We start from the raw sequence: 16,046 nt of genomic DNA on the forward strand, positions 1-16,046 counted from the left end.
TATTAATACATATTATCACTATGAAAATTTCTGTTTTCATAGTCATAGTTCATTTAGTCAATGGCTACTGTCCTCAGTAGGAGCCAAGTTGAAATGTTTTTTGGCTCCTTTACTGCACAGAAGATTTTATTTGCATCAAGTCCCAGTAGTTTATTTTTGCTTTTGCTTCCCTTTCCTTTGGAGACATATGTGGAAAGAAGTTGCTATGGCCAGTGTCAAGGTGGTTGGCAACTACCTGTGTTCTCTAGGATTTTTGTGGTTTTAGGCCTCACATTTGGGTCTTTAATCCCTTCTCAATGTATTTTTGTGTATAGTCTGAGAAAGTGGTCCAGTTTCTTTCTTCTGTGTGAGGCTGTCCAGTTCTCAACACCATTTGTTGAAGGGATTGTCTTTTTCTAGTTGGATATTCTTTCTTGCTTAATTTACCATATAGATGTGGGTTTGTTTCTGGGTTCTCTATTCTGTTCCACTGATCTATGTGTCTGTTTTTGTGCCAGTACCATACTGTCTTGATCACCACAGCTTTGTCATATAACTTGAGGTCTGGAATTGTGATGCTACTGGCTTTGCTTTCTGGTTTCAAAGTTGCTTTGACTCTACAGTCTCTGTGGTTTCATAGGAATTTTAGGACTATTTGTCCTAGTTCTTTGAAAAATGTTGATAGGAAGTGAATTAAGTGTGTAGATTTGCCAGGGTAGTACAGACATTTTAACAATATGAAATGTTTTTCCAGTACTTTGTGTCATCTTTCTTTCATCAGTGTTTTATAGTTTTCTTTGATCTCTTTGGTGAGGTTTATTCCTAGGTATCTATTGGGTTTTGGTGTAAATGTAAATGGGATTGTTTCCTTGACTTCTCTTTCTACTGCTTCATTATTGGGGAATCAACATATTCTGTATGTTGATTTGGTACCCTGAAAATTTACTGTATTTGTGAATGAGTTCTAGCAAATTTTTCAGGGAGTCTTTTGGGTTTTGTATGTGGAATTCCATGTCATCTGTAAATACTTAAAGTTTTACTTTTTTATTGCTGATTTGGATGGCTTTTGTTTCTTTTTTTTCAATCTTAAAATTTTTTTTTTAATTTTAAAAATTTTTGAGAGATAGAGACAGCATGAGTGAGTGACGTGCAGACAGAGAGGGAGACACAGAATCTGAAGCAGGCTCCAGGCTGAGCTGTCAGCACAGAGCCAGATGTGGAGCTTGAACTCATAAACTGTGAGATTATGACCTGAGCTGAAGTCAGTGGCTCAACCAACTGAGTCACCCAGGCACCCAGCCTTTTGTTTCTTTTTGTTGATTGATTGATATGGCTAGGACTTCCAGTACTAAGCCAAATACTAGTGGTGAGACTGGACATCTTCATTTTGTTCCTGACTTTCACAGATAAAAAGCATCATTTTCAGCCACCCAAAATAATAACGGATGATATCTATTTACAGCAAAACATCATCCCAAATTAGCTGCAGGATAATGAGAGTTGTAAAGTGACTCTCCATTATTATTTATTAGAAAAGCAAAAGTAGTAACTTTAGAAAGGAGAAATTTGTAAGATACCATGTACTTCCAATGTGATGAACCAAGCAGGACCCAAGACCACTCATGTTGCTCTTCAGTCCAAAATGCATAACCTCAATGTGGTCATGAGAAAACATCAGAGAAATCCTAATTGGGAAGACTTCTGTAAAATAACTTATCAGTACTATGCAAAACTGCCAATATCATTAAAGTCATGAAAAGGTGACAATGTTCTATATGCCAATGAATGCAAAATACTATCTAAATAATTCTGGAAGTAATTGATTTTAAGATTATTTTGGGTCTGGGGCACCTGTGTGGCTCAATTAGTTGAATATCCTACTCTTAATTTTGGCTGGGGTTGGGGTCCCAGGGTTGTGGGATCATGGCCCTTATTGGGCTCTTCATTGAGCATAGAGCCTGCTTAAGATTCTCTTTATCTCCTTTTGCTCCTCTCCCCTGCTCATGTGCACTTTTTCTCAAAAAAAAAAAATTATTTTGGGGGCAATTGACAAAATTTGGATGTGGACTCTAGATTAGATAACAATAACATATTAGTTATTTTTTAAAACTGTGCAATGGGTATATATGAAAATATCCTTATATATAGGAAATAATGAAGTACTGGAACTCCTGGGTGGCTCGGTCTGTTAAGAACCTGATCATGAACTCACAGTTTGTGAGTTCAAGCACTGCATAGGGTTCTGAGCCAACAGTGTGGAGCCTGCCTGGAATTCTCTGCCTCTCTCTGCCCCTACTCACTCTCCCTGTCTCTCTCTCAAAATAAATAAATGAACTTAAAAAAAGTTTTTAAAGGAAATAATGATGTATTTAGGGACCATGATATTTGTAGCTGGCTTCTAGCTACCTATTCATCATCTATTATCTATCATCCATTTATCTATCCATCTATTATCTATCTATTCATCTATCTATCTATCTATCTATCTATCTATCTATCTATCTATCTATCTATCATCTATTATCTATCTATCTATCTATCTATCTATCTATCTATCTATCTATCTATCTATCTATCTATCTATCTAATCTATTTATCATCTATATCTATCTATCTATCTATCTATCTATCTATCTATCTATCTATCTATCTATCTATCTATCTATCTATCTATCTATCATCTATCTATCATCTATCTATCATCTATCCATCTATCATCTGTTATCTAGATACATATATCTACCTAGAAAGGATTTTATGTCCAGGAATTGACTCATGAAATTGAGGAAACTTGCGAATTTCAAAATCTGTGCAGTAGTCTTGCAGGCTGGAGGCACAGGTAAGAGTTAGTGTTGCAGATTAAATTTAAATGGTACTTACTGGCACAGTTCTCTCTCCCAGAGGACTGCCTTTTTTTTTTTTTAATGTTTATTTATTTTTGAGAGTGACAGACAGAGTGCAAGCTGCAGGGGGGCAGAAAGAGAGAGAGAGACACAGAATCTGAAGCAGGCTCCAGGCTCTGAGTTGTCAGCACAGAGTCTGACGTGGGCTCAAATTCATAGACCAGGAGATCACGACCTGAGCCTAAGTTGGACACTTAACTGACTGAGCCACCCAGGCACCCCATTTTTCTTTTCTTAAGCCCTGGACCTTATTGGAGTATGTCCACAGTAATTATGAAAGATTATTTGCTTTATTCAAAGTTTACTGATCTAAATTGCTAATCTAATCTAAAAATACCTCATAGTGGGGTGTCTGAGTGAATCAGTTGGTTAAATATCTGACTTCAGCTCAGGTCATGATCTCAAGGTCTGTGAGTTCAAGTCCCATGATGGACTCTGTACTGACAGTTCAGAATCTGGAACCTGCTTTGGATTCTATGTCTCCCTCTCTCTCTCCCCCATTCATGCTCTCTGTCTCTTTCTCTCTCTCTCTCAAAAATAAATAATACATATTTTTTACAAGTTTAAAACATAAATAATAAATATTTTTTAAAAATTAAAAAAATACCTCATAGTAACATCTAAACTGGTGTTTGGCCAAATCTCTGGGTACTAAATTGACACATAAAGTTAACCATCACAGGTGCACTCTTGTCAACTTGGCACCCATACACATCTCCTTGAATTATATTCACTTACAAATACAGGCAATAATACAGTTATAATTCCACTTAACATGATAAAGCTACCCATGCAGAACCAAAACCATACTAATTCTTTACCCAGAATAGTATGCAAATTCCTTAAGTCATATTACTCTTCTCCTTGAGATCCTGTATCTTAAACATGTGAAAATGGGATAAAAGAGAGATGAAAGATTTATTATCTATATCTATCTACCATCTGCCTATTTAGAGATAAAAACAGACACAAGACAGGGACAATCAGAGAAGGAGAAAAATATGCAAAAATATTTATAACAAACAAGGAAGAAATACTCATAACATTTACAGAATGCATTTACAGTCTGTTCCTACCCTGATAGCTGTCACTCCACAAGTCAGGGACCAAACAAATGTGGTGAATCTATCACTTGCTGAATATGTCTATTCCAATTACACTTTCTGGAACTGGGGAGATAACCACAGGATTGGTTTGACAATCTATTGGATGGACCCTCAGTGTAATAGATCTGAGTTAAAACTCCATTGATAATGTTCTCATCTGACTGTAGACCACAGTGACATTTGGGGTCTCCTGGTTTAGTATAAGGTCAAACCCAGAGTCAAGTAGGTCCCAAACTTTTTTTCATTTTTCCCCAGTGCACACCTACTCCAATAAAAGGACAAAGGGTTCTTTGATGAAGGCTTAGAGAATGACTAACAGTGCAAATTCTTGGCATTATTACAGGATCCTAACAACCGCTTTATTTCAGGGGTAAGAGTCTACAAACTGGCTCAAGTCTAGGAACAGATTGAGGAGCTCTGACTGTTTTCATGACTCATATTGGACTTTTGTTCACTTGACTAAAACACCTCCACTTATCAGGAAAAAATTTAGTAAGTTTCCTTTCTGCATTACTTTACAGACAAGATAAATCAACTGGCTTATCCCATAGGTTTATTTCATTTAAATTATTCTGATTGATGCTTTGACTCTACAGTCCATTACAATAACCATAAGCATGACTATGATGTTTTTAGCGATTAAGTAGTGCCATTTGGCTTCTGCCACCCTAGGATCCAATTAGCCCCATTGATTTTAGGTTTCTCAGTTCAATGTTTTAGCAGTTCCTACTGTAATTTATGGCCTGCAAAGAAGAGTTTTTAGAGCTTTTCAGTGATGCTAGAATTCCTTTTACAAATGTATTTCTCACAGTGATGGTGGAAAATATGTCCTCTAGACTTGTCAGAATAGATAAGCAGATATTAAGTGAGAAATCTACTCTAATATTCCAGTCTCTTCCATGATACAGCAAGGCAGTTCTGGCAGTAACTTATTTCAAGTAGGCCACTCTTTTGTTCTATATTTCAGCCAACTAAACAAATGATCTATTGGAGTATTTGTAACTCCTAAGCTGAATGCTAAATGCAGAATTTCTGCTTACAGGCTTAAATAAATAAATTGCCTTCGTCCAATTTTCTTTTCTTTTCATCCCTATTCCTTTAAAGAACTGGTTTACATAATGCTATTGTGGAGGCTGGCAGGGTAGGCTGGAAGAGTGGAGAACTAGGAAAAAATTGATTTTACAATTCAAGTCTGAAGGCAGTCTTGGGCAGAATTTCTTCTTCAGTCTTTTTTGCTTTTAAAGTCTTCAACTGACAGATTGAGGTGCACTCAACTGACAGATTTTTATGCCAAAATTTTTGCTCTACTCAACTCTACTGTTTGGAAAGTTAATCTTGAGGATGACATCAGCAAGGTGGAAGAATAAGAGATCCCTCAATCATATTCCCCTTTACCACCCACAGATGGGCACCCACCTACAGATGATTGGTAGGGGTAATGGGGAAATTTGGTATCTAGGTAGGAGATTGTAAAACCTCAGTACAGTCCAAGACTGGGGAGATATTTTTAAAACGCAGGATTGCACTGAGGCAGCTGACTTGTGAAATGTGATCCTGGCTACAGACCCAGAAACAGCTCTTATCCATAAGAACTCATCTTCAGACCCATTTGCCTTAGTTCTTTGACTAATAACATACACTAATAGAAGGGGAGATGCAACCTGTACATGAATAATAGGTATACAAATCTCAATTTTGACTGTGCATTTTGAGATGGTCCATGAAGTAGCCCTAGCCCTTCCCAACTGTAGTCTGAGAACCCTGGGAAGTAAGCCCACCAGAATTGGTCCAATTCTGGATTCAATAGTGGCCCTATAATTGGGCCCATACCATCCCCATCTGCAGTTTGTGAGCAGTCCTTCTGGATCAGGACCCAGCAGAAAACATTGCTACCTGTTCCCTAGAAATCCTGAAGGAGCCCTACCCTTGGTTCTAACCCTTCCAAGCTAAAATCAACAAGCAATCCTGCTGCCCTGGAGATCCAGCAAGAGGCATACTTGTTTGTAACTCGAAAGATCATAAAATGACCCTATATTCAGCTCCACCCTCTCTAGTCATTGAACAGTCTAGCTGATCCAGAGATTTAAGATATGCAGAGTTTGATGGTCTATGGAACTCATCTTGGGTGTGCAACCAGAAACATCCCTGGGGCTTAATTTCAGTCTTTCTCAGTAATAGTCTTTATTGATTTCCTTTGGTGGTGTCATATTTGCCTGATTCTCTATGTGCTGTATAACCTTGCATTGGTGTCCGTGTATTTAAAAGAATAAAAATTTATTCCATTCTTTATAAATTGGTTTCATACCAAGTCACTGGGTCATTCCCTGGGGAGTAACAACTGGCTCCTGTTATCTTCCTAGTGGAATCCACACTCATTGCTGTGCCTGCTAATAGGCTCACTGTCTGAAGACCAAATTGCAGGCCCTTATCCCAGAGCCATCCTACTGAATAAGGTATTGGAAACAGTCTCATAAAGGATCCATATAGGACTGATGCCTAAGCCCCTGGTAACAGTTCACCAATGATGGACTCCACTGCAGACCCAGAAAGAGTCTCATTAGCCTAGAATGATAACAGGAGACGGACTTCATCTGCTGAAACCAATTAGTAAAGAATGCATTAGGTGCAAGAGATAGACAGCTAAATGAAATAAAAAAAAATAATGCATGACCAAAATGAAAAGTTTAATAAAGAAATATAAATGATGAACAACAACCTAAAAGGAAATCCTGGAGTCAAAGAATACACACTAACAAAACTGAAAAACTCAACAGAAAATATCAATAACCAACTTGATCATGTAAAAGAAAAAAATAACAAAGTCAAAGATAAGTCATTTGAAATTAGCCAGTTAGACGAACAGAAGGAAAAAAATGAAAAAGAATGACACCTATTTATTTGAATTATGGAGAAATCAAGAAAACAAACATTTACATCACAGCAGTTCCAGAAAAGTAAGAGAAATAGGCTTCAGAAAACTTGTTTGAAAAGACAATAGCTTAAAAATGTGTCAAATCTGATTAGCTATAGGGACATCAAGATACTAGAAGAAAGAGTCTCAAGAAAGTTCAAGTCAAAGATCATCCAACACACATTATATTTAAAATGTTACAAGTCAAGACAAATAATTTTGATAGCAGTAAAAATAAAACAACTCACTACATAAAGGGAACTCCCAACGGCTATCAGTGGCTTCTTTGCAGAAATCTTGCTAGCCAAAAGTGCCAATTAAATATTACATACAGCAAACTATCCTAGAAATAAAAAAGAAATAAATACCCACTCCCGATTTGTTTTTCTTTGTTCTAATTGTTCAACTACTAAGTACTAGTTATTACGTGCTTTTACAATAAAGAATCAGTCAATACAATCAGTTAAAAAATCAACTGGTATGTACTTAAAAAAACAGCTGAATGATTGAAAATTATTGGAGCTCAACAAAGAAAAAAACAAGCTCCTTAATTTCTCTTAAAGAAGTAAACAAAATGAACTAAAAAGCATATAGTATTTACTATTATCATTGTGTACAACTACTTTTATGCAGGAGACATATGTAGCCAAATAAAAATGAAAAATGCTTCATTCAAATGAGCCCTTCACCTTCAGAGAGGGATACCATAAAGAAAGAGGCATAGTAGAAAGGAGATATTTTCTTTCTCCTCCCTCCCTCCCTCCCTCCCTCCCTCCCTCCCTCCCTCCCTCCCTCCCTCCCTCCCTCCCTCCCTCCCTCCCTCGTCCTTCCTTCCTTCCTTCCTTCCTTCCTTCCTTCCTTCCTTCCTTCCTTCCTTCCTTCCTTCCTTCCTTCCTTCCTTCCTTCCTTCCTTCCTCCCTTCCTCCCTCCCTCCCTCCCTCCCTCCCTCCCTCCCTCCCTCCCTCCCTCCCCCCCTCCCCCCTCCCCCCCCTCCCCTCTTCCTTCCTTCCTTCCTTCCTCCCTTCCTCCCTTCCTTCCTTCCTTCTCTTTCTTTCTTATTTAATTGTCAAGTTGACTAACATGCAGTGTAGTCTTGGATTCAGGAGTAGATTCCTGTGATTCATCACTTCCATACAACACACAGTGCTCGTCCCCAAAAGGGCCCTCCTCAATGCCCATCACCCATTTTCCCCACCTCATAATCCCTTACCCCATCAACTGTTTGTTCTCTATACTTAAGAGTCTCTTATGGTTTACCTCCCTCTCTGTTAGAAAAGAGCCTTTTAAAGAGAACTGTCTTCTCAAAAAGAAACTTCTTAAAGTCCTAAAGAAGTCTCCACACATCTTACAGAGTGGAGCATAATATAAATACAAATAAACTATCAACTTATGAAAAGACATGGAAGAAACTTAAGTGTATATTACTAACTGGAAGCACCAATCTGAAAATACATAATTATATAATAATATAGAATTTGAACTATATGACATTCTGGAAAGGCAAAAGTATGGAGATATTGAAAATATCAGTCATTGCCAGTCAGGAAGGGGGAGGGAAGAGTAGACAGAGCTGAGTGAATGTTTAGTGCAGTGAAATTCTTAATTTTTTTTTTCAACGTTTATTTATTTTTGGGACAGGGAGAGACAGAGCATGAACGGGGCAGGGTCAGAGAGAGAGGGAGACAGAGAATCGGAAACAGGCTCCAGGCTCTGAGCCATCAGCCCAGAGCCTGACGCGGGGCTCGAACTCACGGACCGCAAGATCGTGACCTGGCTGAAGTCAGACGCTTAACCGACTGCGCTACCCAGGCGCCCCGTGCAGTGAAATTCTTTATTTGATATTATAATGATGGGTACATGTCATTACACATTTGTCCAAACCCACAGAATGCACAATACTAAGAATGAACTCTAAAATACATTATGGACTTTGGATGATATGATGTACTCATGTGGATTATCTTTGTTAAAAATAATAAAAAATAAAATAAAATAAGGTAAAATAAGATAACAAAATTAAAAAAATAAAATTTAAAATGTATCATTTTGGCAAACGATGTTGATACCATGAGAGGGTGCCCATATGTACAGATGGGAGGTAATTGGGAAATCGATTTTCTTCTGTATTAGTCTATTCATACAGCTAAAACTGCTCTAAAAAATTAATTCAGAAAAAAAAAGTCTTCCCATAAGAAATTAACAGAAACTGTCCCTGAGGAAGGAAAGTGCCGTACTTACTAGACAAAGATTTTAAATCAACCGTCTTAAACTTATTCAAATAGAAAACCATATATAAACGACTAAAGGAAACAAAGAGAACAATAGGTGGACAAACAGAAAATGCAATGAAGAAAAATAAGTGACAAGGAAGAACTAACAGAAACCTGGGGGCTGAAATGTACAATAATTGAAATGAAAAACTTACCACAAAGAGACAATAACAGAGTTGAGCATACAGAAGAATGAATCCGCAAACCTGAAATAGGTTAATTAAAACTAACTGCGCTTGAAAAGCAGAAGATGATGAATGAAAACTGACAGAGTCAAGGGACTGTGAGAAAATACAAACATACACATAAGGGGCATTCCAGAAGGACAAAGAGAAAGTAAAAGTAAGAATATTTAAATAAATCATTGCTAAGAAATCCCCCAGCTTTTGAAAGGCATAAATTTACTCAGCCAAGAAATTCAATAAAAATCCAGAAAGGATAAACAGAGATTCACACCAAGACACATTATAATTATACTGTTGATAGGTAAAGAAAGATAAAAAAAAAAATCTTGGAAACAACAATAGAGACGAAATTTATCACATACTTAGGGATAGTCAATAAAGCCGTCATCTAATTTCTCATCAGAAAACATAAGCCAGAATAAGTGGAATAACATTTAAATGCTGAAAGAAATTTAAAAAATCAATGAAGACTTCATATCTGGCAACATCACCCTTAAGAAAATAAAGAATATTACATTATTCATCCATAAATTGAAGTAAATCTTGCCATTTGTTACAGCACAGACAGATCTTGAGGAAATTATTTTAAGTAAATGTCAAGACAAAGAAATATTGTATGAGCTCACTTATATGTAAAATCTAGAAAAAATGAATTCATCAAGAACAGTGTACAGACAGGTGGTTGCCACAGTTGTGGAAAGGGGATGGGAAAAATGGGTTAAGATAGTGAAAACAAAAAATCTTCCAGTTAGGAGATAAACTAATCCTGGGGATATAATGGCAAGCATGATGATTATCATTAATAATAGTGTATTATATATTTGCAAGTTGCTAGGGGAGTAGATCCTAAAAATTCTCATCATAAGAAAGAAATAACTATATGTGATGATGGATGTTAACTAAATTTATTTTGGCAATAATTTTTAAAAAAAAATTTTTTTTAACGTTTATTTATTTTTGGGACAGAGAGAGACAGAGCATGAACGGGGGAGGGGCAGAGAGAGAGGGAGACAAGAATCGGAAGCAGGCTCCAGGCTCTGAGCCATCAGCCCAGAGCCCGACGCGGGGCTCGAACTCACGGACCGCGAGATCGTGACCTGAGCCGAAGTTGGACGCCCAACCAACTGAGCCACCCAGGCACCCCTGGCAATAATTTTTTAATATGTATACATATCAAATCATCATGCTGTATTCTTTAAAATCCTATAACAAAAAATGAAGGAGATATTTAGATACTATCGGGCAAATAAGGCTGACATGGTTCATTACCAGTAGACCTGCCATACAGGAAATGCTTAAGGCAACCCTTGAAGTACAAATATAGGGGCAGCATATCAAAGTCATATAAAAATAACTTTGATAAAGATAACCGAATAGGCAATACAAAATTCAGTATTATTTAGCGTATTTGGTTTTTAACTCCTCTTTTTATTTACTATATTGTTTTTTAATTTTTTTAAATGTTTGTTTATTTTTGAAGGAGAGAGAGAAACAAAGCGTGAATGGGGAGGGGGCAGAGAGAGACACAGAATCCAAAGCAGGCTCCAGGCTCTGAGCTGTCAGCACAAAGCACAGCCGGATGTGGGGCTCAAATTCACAAGCCATGAGACCATGACATGAGCCACAGTCATATGCTTAACCAACTGAGCCACCCAGGTATCGCTTATTTACTATATTATTAAACAAACAAGGTATACTCACGAATCTATGTTAATGACCACACAGTGTATAAAAATGTAATCTGTGACAGTAACAAATAAAGGTGGTGCTGAACAACAACAGAGTTTTGAATGCTACTAAAGCTAAGTTGGTATCAATTAACAAAATACTTTAAATTTAGAATATTGATTTTATCTCCATCCTAATTTTCCTACTTAGAAAATATCCACAAAATATATAAAAGAAGAAGTTTGGGAGAAAAATTACCACTAAAAATGAAGAGAAGAACAAAAAATGTAATGAAAATGAGGAACAGGAAGTTATAAAATATAGAGAAAACAAATGGCAAAATGTCACCTGTCTCACCTCGTAAGACCTTTAATATAAATGCAATAAAAAACACTGCAATCAAAAAGCAAATACTGTCAGAATGGTTAAAGAAAACAAACAAATCACAACCCAACTATATCCTGGTTATAAGAGACTTTTTAAATTTAAAAACACAAATAGGTTGAAAATTAAGGATATAAAATACATTCTGTTCAATACCACATCAAGGAGCGCTGGGTTACTATGGTAATACAACACAAAACAGATTTTAAACAATAAAAGCAACAAAACTATTACAAGATACAAAAGAAATTATATTTAGATAAAACTGTTAATTCAAGAAGATATAACTGTTATAAACATATACGCACTAAACAACATCAAACTAAGCAAATTGAAGGAGGAAATGGACAGTTCTACAAACAATAGCTGGAGATTTTAAATCTCACTTTAAATAATGTATGGGAAATTTAAACAGATATCAATACGGGAATAAAGAATTTTAACACTATAAACCAACTAGATCTAACAGATATATACAGTGATTTCTTTTCACAACAGCAGGATACACATTCTTCCCAAGTGCACATGGAATATTCACAAGGATAGCCTAGCTTTACAACTTAGAGAAATAAAAGATAAAAGTAAATGAAACCCCAAATCAGAAAATAGAAGGAAATAGTAAAGATTAGAATGGAGAAAATAAAATAGAAAATCTAGAACTTATAAAACTCAACACCCAAAAAGTAAAATATCCAATTAAAAATGTGCAGAAGACAGGAACAGACATTTTTCTAAAGAAGATAAAAAGATGGTTAACAGACATATAAAAAGTTGCTCAACATCACTCATCATCATGGAAATACAAATACAAATCAAAACTATAATGAGAAATCATTTCACACTTGTCAGAATGGCTAAAATTAATAAATCAGGAAACAACAGGTGTTTAGCAGGGATATGGAGAAAGGGGAACCCTCCTGCACTGTTGGTGGGAATGCAAACTGGTGCAAACTGGAAAACAGTATGAGGTTTCTTAAAAAGTTAAAAGCAGAATCCCACAATCTAGCAATTGTACTACTAGGTATTTATCCAAAGAATACAAAAATACTATTTAAAAGGACACATGCACATTTATGTTTATAGCAGTAATATCAACAATAGCCAAATTATGGAAACTCCTTCCTACTTTGGTTTTTGCTGCTGCCACCATGATAAGGGCTTCTGTTAGCTCTGCTCACAATAGACAGGCATAACTGCTTTTAGCAAGACATACACAGCTATGGGCTGGTTGAGGATAGTGCACTGATGAGGGAAGGGAGGAACATTATATCATATTTGAGGGGTGGGTCAAGGAATGCAAATTAGAATTTAACTTTGCCATTGTGTTGATTCACAGATGACAAAGAAAATTAAAAAGCTGGAAAAAGAAATGATAATGTGGCGTATCAAATGGGAAAATAATAATAAAGTACTTCTGCAAATGGCCGAAGAGGTGAGAAGGTTTCACATGAATGAATAGTAAATGCTCATTTATTTCAGTACTAGGGAAGGCTGGAACTTCTGGTTTGCTGAGTAACTACAGATTTACTTATGTGGTCTCTTTCCTGTGGTAAGTTAGGTTCTCTTAGGTGAGGTATCAAACTTCTTTCCCAATTAATTAGCTCAGAGTTGTGCTGTGGACACCTATAAATTGGAGTAAGTAGATTTTGCTGTCCACTATAGCAAACTTAGCTTATACAGACTAAGGCTTGTTAAACAGGATACTGTTCCCCATCATAGCTTTTGATTCATTCCATCTGAGGTGTGGCCTGAAATTTTGCCTTTCTAAATGTGTCCAGGGAACATGCACATTTATGTTTATAGCAGTAATATCAACAATAGCCAAATTATGGAGAAATATTATACAATATACTGCATTTCTTTATCATTCATCAGTCAGTGGACACTTGTGCTGACACCTCAAAGCCTGGAGCCTGTTTTGGATTCTCTGTCTCCCCCTCTCACTGCTCCCTCACCTGTTTGCACCTCTGCCTCTCTCAAAAATAAATAAACACTGATGTCTTATCGTGATGCTGAAGTTCCCTGCAAAGAGACTCTAGTTTGCTTCTTGCCAAGATGGCCTTGCTGTGTTCACTCTGCAAGTGAACTTTCTCTTTGATGATCTGGGCTTGTTTCTTCTGCAGAACCTTCATTTGCTTCTGAACATTCCTGCTCTCCTCCAGCTAAATTAACAAGTCGTTTATACAGTTAGAAAATAAAGTAAGAACCTCGGAGTTACAGTTGGCAGAACTGGAATTAGTCATGGAAACTTTTCTACTACTCTCTTATTCGGCTGAGATATAAAATGGCATGCAAATAATTTTAGTGTATTTAGAAAACGAACCTCGATGTCTTTTTTTAAATTAAAAACAAAATAGAGCTTTGAGGCAAACTTCTTATGAATGAACACCATCTGGTCTTACTTTTCTACAAGAAATGGAAAAACTACAAGAAATGAAACAAAGAAGCAGCTCTTCGTGAAAAGAAGGCAATTTATTCTATTGTATGAGAACAGATAAAATGACAGTCTTGCTGACACTTCAATAAAGCTCTCATAAAGAAAAAAATGTTGACAAGTCACACATTTCAAGATCAAGAGCAAGAGCGACTTATCCAGGAGACTTATCAAACACTCTTACAGGCCACACGTTTACAGCTACTAAAAACACCTTCATTGAAATTTCTGCTGGAAAAGAATAATTTTTCTTTGAATCTTACTACGGACTATGAGTATAGCATAATTCAACTGGCTATATAGGTGCTACACAAATTATCTGCAACCCAACTGGTTTCCTGCCCACTCCCCATTCTTTCCTGCTGCTCATGTATCAGAAGCTGAGTAAAAACATTATTATGTCTATTGGAATTGAATTCTTTCATGGTAATACTAATAACAAATTACTGGTGATGCAGCTCAGACGTGACTACCTTAGGCAGCAATGATGACATATTACACTGAACTGACTAGGTACGAGACACTGAGCTGATAAACATTAATGATAAAAAAAAAAAATGAACAAAAAGGAGCCCGAGAAGATAGGCACCATTGCAATTAATTGATATATTTGACATGGAGACACAGAAAGCCTGATGGCTTCTCTTTCCTCTACAAAAAAAGGCACAGTTGCAAATAATTTAGTTGCACTTTGCATAGTGCAAGAAAATTATTTGCAACTCCTGTGGAGAAGGAGGGCAGGTAGAAAGAAGTTGAGGGTTTATACAGCCAATGGAAAAAAGTATCTAATATGTGGAGTTTTTATAATAGTGTAGTGATTGTAGACAGAGAGGTATTAAAATGGCCATGAAGACCTAGCTGTGATTTCATCTGCCTGGCTGTATTTTTGGACACCTTGAGTGGGTTTTTGTCTGGCAGTGAAATGGATGGACAAAGTGGAGCATGTACATTTCCAGAAACACTGATTTTTATGGTATATGAAATCTAAGGGAAAAAACAGACACAAAGACTGAAGGTAGTACAGACAAGGTGAAAGTAGAAGCTCAATGTACTGCTTGCTGCAATGGTTACAGAGAGAACAAATATAGTGGGAATCCTTCAAAAAGTATTGGCTGGACTGGTGATACTCAGAATCTGAATGGAGTATCTGTACTTGTGGCTTTTTTTTAAATTTTTTTTTTCAATGTTTATTTATTTTTGGGACGGAGAGAGACACAGCATGAACGGGGGAGGGGCAGAGAGAGAGGGAGACACAGAATCGGAAACAAGCTCCAGGCCCTGAGCCATCAGCCCAGAGCCTGACGCGGGGCTCGAACTCACGGACCGCGAGATCGTGACCTGGCTGAAGTCGGACGCTTAACCGACTGCGCCACCCAGGCGCCCCAATGGCTTTTGATGTCCTCTGTACATAAGGTAGCCAAAGCAGAGGGTGGCCAAGGGGGTACAGAGATGAGATAGGTAATCAAGGACAAGGGTCACGGAACAAGAGACTGAAGTGACATCACAGAAAGCTGTTCCCACTCCTACAACTTCATTATTTTGGAACTCTGGAATCTATTCAAAGTCCTGCACCCTCCAAGGGCATGCTGAGCCAGTAAACAGTGGTTAATTTTGGTTAATTTAAGCCAACAGTGCAGGAGCAGATATTCACTCTTCACTCCACTCCCATGCTCCTGTGGCAGGCAGCTATACTATCACATGTTCCTGCAGTGGCTTACAGGAGCCAGGTAAGCAGTAAGGTCTCAGTCTTTCAAAAATATCAAAGATATGTGTTTGACTGCGATTGACACATCTGAGCACAAAGGTGCACACAGAGTGGTGGCCACCATCATTGCAGATGCCTCCCACCGTATGAAGTGGCACACAGGGTATGTAGGGAAACAGACCCTACTTAATTATTATTTCCCTCATTTCACTTATCCTCTTTTCTTCTTTGGAGGGGAAGGCATACACTGAAGTACTATGACATTCAAAAACAACCATATATCTGTGGAAATTTAGAAAGTCACCCATGCAAGCCTAGAATGAAAGACAACCAGGGAAGACCTTAAGTTTGCATTTCATTCTAATCTCTGACAGACCTTGTACAACACTAGCCAAACAAGGAAAGGCAAAGAACAAAACCTAGGTAAACTAGAGAGAATCTAATATTCAAGTTACCATGTCATAATATTTAAATATCTAGTTTTCAACAACAACAGCAGCA

The 16,046-nt window shown here is 37.2% G+C and overlaps 1 protein-coding gene and 1 long non-coding RNA gene across 3 annotated transcripts in view; both read right to left on the bottom strand.

Annotated features, from left to right (window-relative positions):
- LOC147571173 (uncharacterized) overlaps positions 1-16,046 on the bottom strand; it is a 265,869-nt gene that overhangs the window by 208,620 nt on the left and 41,203 nt on the right. The gene's annotated exons all lie outside the window — the stretch shown is intronic.
- Positions 13,383-16,046, bottom strand: part of LOC147571176 (gamma-taxilin-like) — a 39,328-nt gene continuing 36,664 nt past the window's right edge. The window contains exon 4 of the mRNA XM_086696596.1: positions 13,383-13,568. Within this exon, the coding sequence (XP_086552722.1) occupies positions 13,383-13,568 (186 nt within the window). The remainder of the gene's footprint in view (positions 13,569-16,046) is intronic.

The sequence above is a fragment of the Puma concolor genome, unplaced genomic scaffold (assembly GCF_028749965.1).
Source record: "Puma concolor isolate L17-30 unplaced genomic scaffold, mPumCon1.1.hap2 unalloc_scaffold_5, whole genome shotgun sequence".
Lineage (NCBI taxonomy): Eukaryota > Metazoa > Chordata > Mammalia > Carnivora > Felidae > Puma > Puma concolor.